This window comes from Anastrepha ludens, chromosome 2 (genome assembly GCF_028408465.1).
Source record: "Anastrepha ludens isolate Willacy chromosome 2, idAnaLude1.1, whole genome shotgun sequence".
In the NCBI taxonomy this organism is placed as follows: Eukaryota; Metazoa; Arthropoda; class Insecta; order Diptera; family Tephritidae; genus Anastrepha; species Anastrepha ludens.
Genome location: NC_071498.1, coordinates 68,000,846 through 68,015,247, shown reverse-complemented (window position 1 = coordinate 68,015,247; position 14,402 = coordinate 68,000,846). Strand labels below are relative to the sequence as shown.

At 34.4% G+C, this 14,402-nt stretch overlaps 1 protein-coding gene across 10 annotated transcripts in view; it reads right to left on the bottom strand.

The window, feature by feature from the left end:
• The window catches only part of LOC128871730 (facilitated trehalose transporter Tret1), a 52,712-nt gene that overhangs the window by 17,663 nt on the left and 20,647 nt on the right, over positions 1-14,402 (bottom strand). The window contains exons 1-2 of one of the 10 annotated variants that reach the window (XM_054113723.1): positions 5,442-5,616; positions 1,890-2,412 (exon numbers count right to left, since the gene is read on the bottom strand). The exons of 3 other annotated variants lie outside the window; for them this stretch is intronic. In XM_054113723.1, coding sequence (XP_053969698.1) covers positions 1,890-1,939 — 50 coding nt within the window. In that variant the 5' untranslated portion in view covers positions 1,940-2,412; positions 5,442-5,616. Of the gene's footprint in view, positions 1-1,889; positions 2,413-3,452; positions 3,649-4,713; positions 5,190-5,212; positions 5,418-5,441; positions 5,617-14,402 lie in introns of those variants that run through there. 6 more of the 10 variants (XM_054113727.1, XM_054113726.1, XM_054113731.1 and 3 more) reach the window with 6 other exon arrangements.

The window sequence follows — 14,402 nt, the reverse complement described above, 5'->3', positions numbered from 1 at the left end:
ACCGCTTACGCGATTTTGGCCGAGTTTAACAAAGCGCGCCAGTCGTTTCTTTCTCGTGCTAACCGGCGCCAATTGGACACACCAAGTGAAGCCAAGTCCTTCTCCACCTGATCTTTCCAACGCAGAGGAGGCCTTCCTCTTCCTCATGGAGGGTGGTTCCATGTGTAGAAGTCCACGCAAGTGGGGAAAGTTACTAATCGCCATTCACTTGGGAGTGACCAGGACGATTCTTCTGCATATGGCGCAAGCAGCTCACAACGTCCGGGATTAGCTAACGTATCCTCTGGGTAGCCTCCGAACACCCGTTCGGGAGTGAGCTAACGTGAGAAGGCGAAGCATTCCAGGATAGCTGGTTGTGCGCTGGGCTTGGAACCCGCCGTGTCCTCTCTCGACACACAAAAATAACTCTCTACAAGACTCTCATCATGCCCGTCCTAACGTATGGCGCAGAAGCGTTGTCGATGACAATATCCGATGAAGCGACGCTTGGAGTGTTCGAGAGAAAGATTCTGCGGAAGATTTTTGGACCTTTGCACGTTGGCAACGGCGAATATCGCAGACGATGGAACGATGAGCTGTATGAGATTTACGACGACATAGACATAGCGCAGCGAATAAAGATCCAGCGGCTACGTTGGCTGGGTCATGTCGTCCGAATGGATACAAACGCTTCGGCTTTGAAAGTATTCGAAGCGGTACCAGCTGGTGGTAGCAGAGGAATGTGCTGTTGTTACTTATATGATAATCCCAAGGCTCTTCTTCCACTGCTTTTAACATCTCCCATATGCACATATATCTTTCTCATATATTGTACATATCAGAACGAAGTATGGTAAATCTCATCAAACTTGTGAAACTGTTAAAATTTATTTTCCTTTACCCACTTTTGCTAAATACACATATTTTTATTATTCTTATAATTAATTTCATCGCAATCGGAATAATCTTCCCTCCTAAGAGGGAACAACATATATATATATATATATATATATATATATATATATATACACGCCAATTATATATATATATATATATATATAATTGGCGTGTACACCCTTCTTGGGTATTTGTCCGAGCTCCTCCTCCTATGGTGTGCGTCTTGAAGTTGTTCCACAAATGGAGGGACCTACAATTTCAAGCCGACTCCGAACGGCACATATTTTTAGCTTTAGAGGAGCTTTTTCATGGCAGAAATACAATCGGAGGTTTGCCTTTGCCTGCCGAGGGGTGACCGCTTTTAGGGAAATGTTTTTCTTAATTTTGGTGTTTCACCGTGATTCGAACCTACGTTCTTTTCTTCCATGCTTTCGAATGGTAGTCACGCACCAACCCATGCGGCTATGGTGACCGCAATGAAAACTGAAGCTGGACTAGAGTGTTATATATTCCTTATGATTTGATGTTTCATTTATTTATTTGATGTTTCATACCCGGAGATTCGAACTGTGGCACTTGCGAATGGTGGTCACGCACCAACCCATTCATTCGTATTGAAATACTAACATTCAAAATACCGAACTACAAAAACAAACTACATGGAAATGTTGTTACTGCTCTACTGTCGCCACCTTGTATAGATTCGCCTTCATCAAAATATGATCATAATTTTTTTGTAAAAATAATCATTGCCATCACAACAACAACAACAAGATAACTTACGACCAAATAATATCAAGAATGTCTGAAAATTTAAATTATTTATTGAATTTGTTCTATCCTTATGGCTAATGAGTATAAGGTCAATGCCGTGATTCCGCTATTGCATTAAAATTATGTTGAAACCCCGGAATTGACAATAACCGCCAGTATTACGATTGCCCAATCACACAATAAACGGGGTATTAAATACTTAGTGATATGTTTACTTGTATTTTCTACATGGATTTTACCCGTTTGTTACTTCCGTTGCTTTGTCCGTTGCCGTCATTGTGTTGCACATATTTAGTAAGTGCGTGAATTTAATCTGTCTTACTATTTGAAATGTTTTGATTATACACTCCTTTTTTTAGTTTCAGCATATTTTACTTTTACATAATTACATACTTGGAATTATGCGCATATAAACATACATACATACGAGTATTTTCACAGACACTTAGTTACATATTCTACACAATATCATAAGCACAATGGTTTGTATTGTTCAAAATTTATGTATCATAGTTTTTTTAATTTTTAATTCACTGATTAACGGTCATGTATTTTATTTGCGATTTCTTATTTCTTTTTCACCTCCATTTATGTATTAGCTATTTAGGTGGGCGTGTTTCAATTATCATTGAAAATGTGTGCTCGAAACGTGTACACTTAAATGCCTGTAATGCATTGAGGCACCCAATTAACGTTATGGCTAAATTAAAACCGCTTTCATAGTTGTAACCGTTGCTGTTGCTGTCGATGTCGCTGGTTCGGCTTAGTGGTAAAAAAGTTAAAAAATAAAAATCGTTAATTGCAAAACTCCATTAATGTGAAGAGAAATAGATGTCACGCTTTTAAACTTCTTCCTTTTTTTATTATTCGTAGCTTGAGTCTTTTGTTTTTTTATTTAATAAGTGTAATGAAAATAATAAAGTCACGGACGACACAAATTAGACAGCGTACATGAACGCGTCACTATTTTATGTAATATGAGCATTCCAACTAGTTTAATGGCTTAATAGCTTTTGTGTAAGTAAATTAAAAAAGTTCAAGTACAACAAGATGACCGCCGAAAAAAAAAATTTTTTTAATTCAAACCTTAATTATCATTACTACTAGAAGTAATTATAAACACAGATTGAGTAAAGTGCGGTATCAAAAAAGAAAACTCTATTCACACTAAAAGAAAAGCACAGCGAAACGGTTTATGAAAGGCGCGCATTTATTTTGATTTTCATTTAAATTTTATTTGCCTTCATCGATTAGATGTGCTTTGTGATTTCTTTTCACACTGCAGAGTTTCTAAGTATTGTAAATACGATGAAAAAAATAAACTACTGCAATTCAGTACATACTAATACATGCACAACTAATAGCCTTAACTTTGAATTGCGGCTAACAACAAAACATAATTAACGATGCGTAAAGATTTTTTACACTCACGGGCTTAAAAACAAGTTTACTGAATATTAAGGTGTTAAGTTTTTATTTGAATTGCTCGAATTAAGTTAAATTGTATGCTAATTATGCAAATTTTGGTTCCACCACTGAACTGAAATCTTTGCATACACAAAAATAAATATTATGAATGGCAATGGACGAATTGGTAAGCTAAATTAATAAAGCAGTCGTATCGAAATTAATAGAGCAGTCGTGTCTATACATTGATCTAATGGCGGTCGCTCCTCGGTAGGCAATGGCAAACCTTAACGAAAATTGGGGCGATAAAAGAGAATTCATAAAAGAAGTTGAAGGCGACTTCGAAATAGAAACAATGTTTAGAAAATGAAAAGAAGCGTTGAAATATATCTTACCAAACAGTTTACTTTGAAAGGAACCTTTTCGTTTAATTGAAAGAGTCTCGCCACTTGTAGAACAAAAGTTAAAAAGTCTAGTATTTTCAGGCTGTTGATGTATCTTTCTGTCTACTGTCGGATAGATTGAAGAGCTCATATTCTCCAGCGTTGAAGCAACGGACTATAGATTCTAATTGTTTTTCTCCATTACTGCCTATATTTAAAAATATTTATTTAATTTTGATCGTAAATTTATCGATATTTAATTCATTCATCATTACTTCGAAACTGAACGTAAAAATATAAAAATTTTCGGACGCCGGATTGTTTAATAAATTTAGATAAATACGAAAAACTAATATTTAACTAAAAATTTTAAGTTTATTATTTAGTTTTACTGTTGTATGTTAAATCTAAAAGGCAAATAAATAAAAATAAATGCTTCTAATTTTTCTCATTCTTTATCTTATGCATATCTTTCAAATGACAAGCAACACATTTATTTGTTAATTCTTAGCATCGTGATCAAAAAGGCAGCTTGTCAATGCATCAAATCGGAAAATGAAAAAATGTATGTATACTTTGATGATTTAAACCAGATTCTTAATCGAAAATCACTCATACGCCATGTACTTAGCTCACTTTGAAATTACACAGTTATGTACCGTATACAAACACATACACGGCGATCTCTTGTTGTAACTAAACTTTATTATTTTCTGCCTTAAAATTCTCAGTCATGACTTCTACCTTGCATTAGCAGTGCACGACGTGTCCAAATACATACATACTACGTACGTATGGTAATTATGTATGTACATAACATAACACTTTGTACTGATTTACTGCAGTTAACATTTTAAATATTGTGGCTATTGAAACTATTCATTTAAATGACTACAAAATTTCGAAAATTTACGGCCTGAAACAACTGTCGAAATTTGAATGAGCAATCGCTAACACGAATTCCGTAAGTTTCAACGACTGAAAGCAATATTACACAAATAATTATTTCATCAAGTGCGCTCATCTAAAAGTAAGCTCAAATGTCTAAAATTTCGCGCTTTGTAAATTTAAACGTTTTAATAACCCTACTGAGGTTGTTGGTAAAATTATGTATAATACAAAAATACGTCTTGAAGTACGAATTACCGATTACGGTAATTATGTATAAGTACAACATATGTTCATACTAGTACATATTAGGTGAAGTAAAGAGTTGTCAAGGTTTTTTGCTTTATTTCGACAGTAAAATTAACTTAGTAATAATTATCCTTACCCAAACGGTGCTTTTATAGATTTCTGACTAATCTTCAATTTCTCGGCAAAGAAATAAGTGCTTACATGCCGGTCCGACTCGACAATTGCTATAATTTATCAACTTTTATTCGATACTGTATTGAGCCCTTAAGCAGCAGCCTGTGGTACGCGTAAGTACTGAAGAATGCATCGAATTTTATATTTTTCCCCCCTCCATAACACTAAACTGGCTGCATAAAACACAAAACAGCCAACGGATTTTTTAAGCCTCCTGCCAGCTTTAAATTCTCGTACAGTTTGAGCAGATGTAAGCAAAAACATTCAGAACCTTTTACTTCGCCGAATATATTTGACAAATTTGTACTACAAAACAAATAAACTAAATCGAAAACCTCTTATCCTTTCTCGTACATTAAATTTACGAGCATTTGCATACATTTCATAAAAAAATATTTTACTAAAAACTAAATCGCTCGATATTCTATTGACTACTCGATTTTATTTTGTACACTATTTACATGGAATTATGTATTTAAATTAGATGTTAACATCAGGCGTTAATCACTTGACAGCCAAATTTTTACATTCCAAAAATATTAATAACAAAACAAATTGGCGGAAAAGTTTAAAAGCGTAGTTTATATTTATATGCATATATTTGTCTGTATGAACAAATTTAACACAGCGTCACAGGTAAAAACAATATTAATGAATATATGTCAATTATAAGCACAACAATTTGTGTACCAGTTTCACTCTTAATTTTTATTTATTTATTTATTTTTAGTGCTCTTTCTTCACTTAGCGCTATTCTTTCGCTTCACAATCCGGAAATCCCACTTTAACAATGTAGATTTTAGGTAGTTAGTTTAAAGCGAATATTCCTTTACCGATGCGGTTATGCATACTAGCGCCTCCGCGTTCTGAGCAACACTAATTCGAGTTTTAAAGTTCCGGCATATACACCACAGAGCTTGTTTTCACTGTACTTAGTGTTTCGTTTTGGCTTTCATGTACACAAACATAGCACATATTCGTGCTGTGAACTTTTGAATTCCACAGTTTCAATTTTTCGGGCTTAGTCCCGTAATTTGGAGAAAAATTACACTTTAAAGAAACTTCAAACATAAGTATATATATATATACAATTTATTGTTATCAATTAAATATTTGATGTATCTATGTAACTAGCTATGCCGCACAAGTGCACAAGGGAGTTATAAAACGGTCGCTTGTGACAGCCAAGAGGAATGGAGCTGCCTTCAGAAAGGCGAAAAAATCAATTTAGCTAAGTCTCTCTGTCCACACGTTAACTTGAACGAAAATTAGAGTATCTGAACGAATCGTACTACATATGTACATATGTACTTTTCATAGAGGTAGCCTCGTATTGAGTTTTAAAAAAATTGGGCACCTTCCATTTAATTGTAGTATTCCAAAATTCCAAAGATACGATAATTTAATAACGCTGTAGGGACGCTTAAATGACATATGAAAACGCCAAAGCACATACATCTGGGATCCGTTCTTTTGGGTCAGGTAATTTTCCTAAAATATAATATTTCGATTCTAAGTTTGCATTATACCTCGAACAATTTATCTATTGTATTATTTTTTAATAAAAATAAACTGAAGACTAGGATAGAAGGCCGCCCATTTTCGATGGATTGCAATTCATTATTTTTAATTTTGGGCACTTTTTGACCAATTTTAGTATTTAAAAATTTTGTGTTTTATATATATTTTTTAATTTAGCATTAGCTATGTTGGTAAATTATTATATTAGCGAAAACTAATTTCATTATTTTATATTTATTTATATGAAAAATTTTGGCGCAAATGGTTTAAAACTGCTTTATAGTCGATCTTTAGCTCTTAGGCGATGATACGACTACTAGCATGTCGGCCAACTTCGATTACTTCTGAGACTTTGTCTTTAACGTCAAAAATGCCTGAACGCAATCGACGAAATCAAAATTACTTGCAATTAGCTGTTACAGTATAGGCACTATAAACACCATTAATAATTTCCGCGGCCTGGCTCGCATTTTCGCCTTTATCAAATAAAAATTGTAAAATGTACCGAATTTTCTCTTTGCTGACTTACATTGTTAAGACCCTGTAACTCACAACTGAATGGGACAAATAAAAAACCGCAAATTATTTTGTTTAGTATGAAAGTTACCTTGACAACGAGCATAAGCTTTCAATAGTTCGAAAGAAACTTTACGAGATATCGATCACTACAGCCATCTACCAATAAAATAATGGACTCCTTTTCCCCCAAACTAATATTTGCTTTTTGACGTGATAACGTCTTATAATTCGATTTAGCCGGCTCCACGCACGAAAAAATGTGTCGTTATCTTACTCAATCGTCGTTATCTTGCTGATGCGTTGTTACCTTGCTTGAACTGCAAGCGAAAACGCGGAACGAACGACAAAGAGCACAATCGGCGCCCGCGTTCGGCAACGTTCGACATCTGGCTCTGTCCTACTTGAGTGAGCAAATATATGTATACGTATGTATATGCGCATTTGTATATAAATTCATATACTTGTATTTGTATATGCCTAATGAACCATTTCTCGGTTGAGAATAGGACAATGATACAAAAAGTAGAAAATGAAAGAGGGTGTTTCGAGGGTAACGTGTCTTGAAAAAGGCAAATCGATGATGTTGCCTCTTAGTGTTGTTGACTTATTAACGCTTGATGCACAATCGAAATTGAACATATCTTTCATGAATTCGATAAATGTTTCATTTTTCACGATTCCATTCACCTCCTTCTCTATATCTATACAAAATATCTATCAAACAAATAAAATTAAAATTTTGTTTTGAAAATTGCATTTTGTTATGACGTTGTCACGTTAAACTATCGTCAGTAAACCGACTTTATAGACAACCTCTTTTTGAAGTGAAAACTTCTTTAGAATCGTTGGGAGTGATTTGAGAAAAAGTGAAACGAAAAAAGCGACACTCTTGGCTACGAATATTACATATACACGTAGCGACGAACTAAATAACTTTTAGGCCAGCGCCGACAGCATGGCGCGATAGCCGAGCGGCTAGCAATGTGAGCTTCCGATCCAAAATCCTTGGTTCGAATCACAAGAAAAAAATTTTTTTTATACAGTTATTTTATTTTTTTATTTTATGATATGTTTATGAGGAGCTTTTTTTCATGGCAGAAATACACTCGGTGTTTTGCCATTGCCTGCTGAGGGGTGAGCGCTATTAGAAAAATAGTTTTCCTTAATTTTGGTGTTTTCACCGAGATTCGAACTGACGTTCTCTCTGTGAATTCTGAATAGTAGTCACGCACCAACCCATTCAGCTACGGCGTTTGTTTAATTTTACTGATGCAAAAATGAGGAAAAATATATGAATAAAGTTTGCTTACTGTTTACACATTTTCCAAAGGTGACGGAGAACCAAAAAAAAAAGTCGATTTTCAAACAAATACGAGTGCATATGTGTAATTGTGTTAGAGTTTCGGTCACGCCCCAGCAAAACCTGCGTGCATATGTGTTTGTAACATTCAAAAAAATGTAATTGTGTTAGAGTTTCGGTCACGCAGGTTTTGCTGGGGACGCTCATAATAGCAACCGCGTGTGTATTTTTATATTCGTAAATATTTTCATTTTCAAATATTTACCGCAATTATGCCGAAAAATAATGCAGAAAAGTGTCGTGAATATCTACAGAAAAAAAATCAATAAATAGCATCACGGAATTCATTCACGAAAATTTAATAAAGTATACACCAGAAGTATCGCGGATACTTAGAAAAGATTACAATAAAGTTTCAATGATTTTAAGTGGCGATTTTAACGTAAATTTTGCATTGGACACAGCGGTTCCTTTAATTGACGTTCTCAATACAACATTCAATTTAAAAATGTGTAACAATCGCACTGAATCGACAACACGATCAAAAACAACCATTGACGCGGTATTTCAAAGACATGTTGACAACATCGAAACCAAAGCATTTGTTGAAATTGAAAACATTGAGGATGAATAATAATAAAATGAAGAAAATAAAATATGAACTTTATAGCAATATTATAATGAACCTATAATTATCTTGCTCCTAATGCTGCTTTCGTCTTATTCTCTCTCAGTTTGTTTTACGAAAGGTTTCACTTCTATTGCGTCTAACCGTTAGACTGGTGTTTTTTTTATTATACTTTTAGATTCAATCCTCCTACTGAAATCCGCGCGCAGGGAGGCAATTCCCTTTTCAGCGAAACGATCTTCGAGTGTCATAATGTTCCACCTGTTTCTGTGTTCAATTAATTGAGAGATAATACCTGATATTTTACCTACAGTGTAATTAGTGCAGGAAATTTTCTCAAACTACGGACACGAGATATATTTTGGATAATATTCTTAAATAAATTTACCGATAATAACCGACAATAGCCGAAAAACGTAGTAAATTGAGAGGTGGTCAACAACACCGTCGACGTACAGTAGCACAACAAAACATATTTAAATAGGCTGAGGTGAAATTCACGCCAAAAACTCGTCTATTTACTCCAACAGCGAAGCGGCAAATAGGGCCTTGAGCTCTTTCTTTGTCGTTAGACTCTTCTGTGTACCCGGTCAGCGGATGCTTGGCAACTACACAAACTTGAAAGGCTACAAGATCTTTCTGGTCACGAGTTGATCATAAGCGCTCGAGGAAGCTTCTAAGTTTAACAAAGTCTTAGCTCTCGAATTTTGTCAGTGCAATTTTTGACATTGCACATCCAAATATGATTGCTGCTAATCCCGAAATCTCACTTGATGCCACCTTAGGAAACCATATTACGATATTGGTAACACCATTAGCAAGCTTACTACATATTGGTGTTGAAAATTTATTTAGCTATTTCTCTTTTCAGGTTTCAGATCGTTTTTATGCAAACCATTTTACTTGACTTCGAGCGACCAACAATTGTTAGATTTCGCTTTAAGCCATGCTTGCCTATGCTCATGTGACGGTTTAACTGTAACTCGTCAGCAAATCTTGTGGCTCTTGCATACAAGCTAATGTGTTAATGATCGTAAAACAAATCGAGAAGTGGGCAGCACAAAGGAAAAGCTATAAAATACAACAAAATATCCAATCAAAATAAATTATCCGGCTTCAGTACACTTCCATACTCCTACATATACATATAAACAATACCGCTAAATTTATAATATTGGGTGAAGCAAGACTTTTTAATTGCATCGAAACAAATGCATACCGACCGATTTTTATGTAAGTACATATGTAAGCGTATGTGTACATTGCTCATTGTGTTTTATTGCCACTTTTATTCGCTGTTGTGTTGTTCCTTTCGCTCTTCCTTTTTCTTGTTTGTCTTTTTAATTAGGGGCCTATTTTCACTATTTCAAAACCACTTTTATTTTGTGGAATCTGAGAAATTCAGCTTGATTTTACTAGTTTTGTAAATTTTAAAACTTCCGTTCCTCTGACTCGTCTTAACTCAATTCATTCTCGATGCGAATTTTGTTGATTTAATAGCCTGGGAAATTCAAAGGTATGCATACATGAATTTTGTATTTGTGTATATAACTATGCAAATATTTGCATGACTGTAATTGCGACTACGGTAATAAATTGTATCGTAGGTACTTTGGCAGCTAAGAAAGTTTGCCACACTTACAGTAACCGGTTTTGGAGTGCTGCAATCCCTTTCATTTGCATCACAATTACAAATCAATTTGGATTACCTCAATGCTCAACCCGGATATGGAACATCACTCTGTTAATTTAATTGAAATTAAGGAATTTTATTAATTAATGCATATTCTTCGCTCAAATTCACACACGGCACAATAGACGACGTTTGGAATCGAATCTGTATTTCTGTGCACACCATAGCTTGAGTAAAAATATCTGAACGAAACTTAGTGAACATCTCTTTGATTAAGATACGACTATGTTCTAGGCATTGATTCAATTTAGTTTTATTTTAGTTTAATTGAGATATAGTGCACTGTGGTATATTGTGTTGAACGCAAGTCTATAATTGGAAGCTTCTGAAAAACTTGAGTACCTCCTCAGACATACATATGTATTTATTAGAGTCACAGCACCTAGATGAATGTCGTCTTGGAAGAGCTGAGTATTCACAGAAGTTGTGTTCTGATGACAGACACTTGGTCCTATTAATCCTACTTTGCTGACATGATGATGAAAGCAACAATGTGTAATATCTCATAAGAGTTTGAAAGTTGAAGAGTTTTAAGGTTTCTGTTTTAATGTTCACAAACATTCAATGAAGTTTTTTCAATTATCATTTGACGGTTGAAAATGATGCGATTTTGTTTGAGAAAAATTGTGTTGAAGAATTTGCAAAAATTGAGAGAATTTCGGATTGAAAAGAAATTTTCCAAGCAAAAGAAAGATAAAATTGTATAAAGTTTAAGGAAGTATCAGAAGTATCGGAAGTATTGCTTCTGGAACCATTAGAGCAAAACACAAACTCATAGGTTGTTATGAAAGAGGGAAAATGGGAATAAATACCAATCATATTTTAACATTTGTTTTTAATCCGTATCATCATCTATATACTAATCAAATTGAAAACGTTCAAAGAGTTTTTACAAAAATTTCTTTGCGTTGGTTGGTTGATTGGTTAAAGTGAATCATCCAGAATCCAACTAGGGCTTCCGCACCATTTTGTTGCCACATCCTCGTTACCAATGTTTAACAGTTATTTACAGCACAGAACGGATGTGTGGCTTAAGTGGTTTGCCCAGAGTTAACATTCTTATTTCCATAGGGCAGGGTATTCACAGAGGAAATGGAAGATTGTTTCCTTTTTCTCTGGCTGTTTACAACTGCTTTGCGTATTTTATCATGACCGAATGGTATCCCAAACTACATATAATATATTAGTAGGCGTCAATTACCTGGCTTATAGCTTACAAATAGGTAGCTTTAAGTTAAATTTGTTACAATTTTTTAAGTAATGTTTGGTATGTAAGAGTAATCGGAAAGATAATAAATAAAGAAAATATTAATTCAATCACTCGCAATTTTTGTTTATTTTTTCTATCTAATTTTCATAACATTTCTCATTGAACAGACGTCGCAAGATTACATTGCGAATCTAACCCGTTTTAGGTGCAATGAGTTAATATTAATTGAGTTCTCGTATTGTAAATTGAGCACAATTAAGGTCTTATACTATGTTCACATATGCCCTTTGGTTGACGCAATTAAATCTTTGATTGAGTTATAGGCTTTGTTCCCCACACACACTAAATTAAGCAAACTCAATTAGTATTTGATAGCTAAAATTGTTTTGATTTTGTTTGTGAAAATAGAAAAATAGGGAAAAATTTAGCTTTAAAAGAAAATTTGGAGAGCTTATCTGCATCTCTGCGTAGACATTTACATTTTTTCGTTGGCTAAAGAGCCTCGCTCGCTGTAAAAAAACTCAAAAAATTGTATTTCAGTATCTAATTAAGATAAGATAAGGGTTTTCAATAATGGCATAATATTACTCTTGCAGAGTCCTATCGGATAAGTATCAGTGATTCACAATAATCACAAAGATTCACATCTCGAGCTTTTTGTCTTCATGCAAGCTTTGGCATAATTTGAATTGAAAAATTCCTTTCCTGTGAACTCGTGAAATGGACTGACATGGATCATTTATAACTGAATCACTTAAGGAACTAAGCACTTCTCGATACTACAATCGATGGCAACTCTCACTATCACAGGAGCATTCAAAAGTGGGTGTATTAAGTCGCATTTAGGTACTATAGATACAGCTTGCCTGAAGAAACGATTATAAGGCCAAACATGGAAATATGGAGGAAGTCTTTTGAAGCAATAATACGAAAAATATGATCGGGGTAAATGAAATTAGTGGCCACCGCATCCAAGTGAGTTTGCGCGTTTCTACCGTTGCACTTATACAAGAAATAGCAATTGCACCGCGGCAAGCAACCTCAGCCACCACCTATGAAAAAGCTTCTCATAAAACTACTTGTAAAATTGTAAATCCCTCAATTTGTGGGACTACATCAAGCCGTGTCACTCCACAAAAACTTGACAGCCTTGAATGTCGTTTTGATATTGCCAGATCGTAACCAATTTTTACTGGTCCATTTGTATTTAAATGCAAAATTATTGTTCTAAGTATATAGTATATATGGATAAGTGCATACATAGGTACGTATGTATATGCAAATATTTTGTGTTGCATTGACCAAGCCCGTTCTGCACAATTCCAAATACGAACTATGTATTTGGCATGGGATTGGCAAATGTTTTCACTATTGTAAATACATACTTTCCAAATGGCTTGCACTAATTTTTTTATTATTTTTGCCAGTATTGCCGAAGTGTCGTCCAATGCTGGTATTCTACTCCCATATCCGGTTGTGTATATGTAGTCCCATTTTGCTTTTACATTAGCGAACTGTTCTCTGAGATCTTTTTTATAATGAACAGTTACAGTTACGTACATATTCAAATCAATACTGGAGTAATTACGTTTTTATTGGCCTTTTAGTGAAAAGATAACTATTGCTTGGTTACATGCATACATTTGCATATACATATGTATGTAATACATGTAAGTCTGTTATTTGTGCTTAAGATATATATATTTTTAAGAAATGTCTATTTTGAGTGACTACCTATTTATTTATGTAAGCATGTACTATAAGCAGAAATAATCAGCGAATGATCGTTTAAATATTGGTATTGATCTTGGACAATATATTAAGGTTATTGGCAATGACATTCAAGATATGTCATTACGTAGTAAAATCATCGGTACTGCAAAGGAAATAATCTGTAACCGTGCATAAATGCATACATACTTATGTATACACATCTGTATTTGTGTGCTTTTGTATTGTATGCACATGAGTGCAGGCATCATGAAGTGTTGAAGTTGAATTATTAATGGATCTCCACTCATAGCTTCGAGTATCTTCAAAATATACATACATACAAATGTAAAACTTCAAACGAGTTCAATTGAGAAGCACATGATGTGCATATACTCGTACAGCTCTGGGCAGGAAAAAAGCTTACATTTGTATTTCAAGTAAAATGTTAGTTAGGTTTATCCCATAAATATATTACAAAAGCAAAGACTTCGATAACTCTCCCCACAAAAATGTTGGCTGTGATGTACCGAATTCTGAGGAATGTTGAAATAGCACACATTACGCACAACAACAAAGAAAAAATATGCCAGCAGCTTCATTTTACGAGGATTGCTGTTTATATTTTTGGCCTTAAAATGGAAAAATAAGCATTAGTGGTTGGAAATGGTTTTATTGTTCTTCAAAATATTTCCATGATGATCAATAGACTTTTGCCTTCGTATGAATTAATTCTCTAGACACTTTGCTTGGGATCCAAGTGGTCATGCAAAATCGTATTAATGTTCGTCATACTAATGCCCAAGGATGTCACAATCTCACGATATGTGAAATAATGATCTTGCTCAATCATTTCGCGCGCACCATCGACCTCGAGAAAATTCATTGTACCAGTTTTTTACGCTGTTAAAAGATGGGGCTTGCTCGTCGTACTCGTACAACCAAATTTAGTTCATCTGTGCATTCTTGTCTTATTAATTCACATCGAAAATTTTGAAAATAATCGCACGAAAATTTTTAATATTTGTTTCTAATTTTCGCTATATTCATTTTTAAAGCCACTGCGTTTA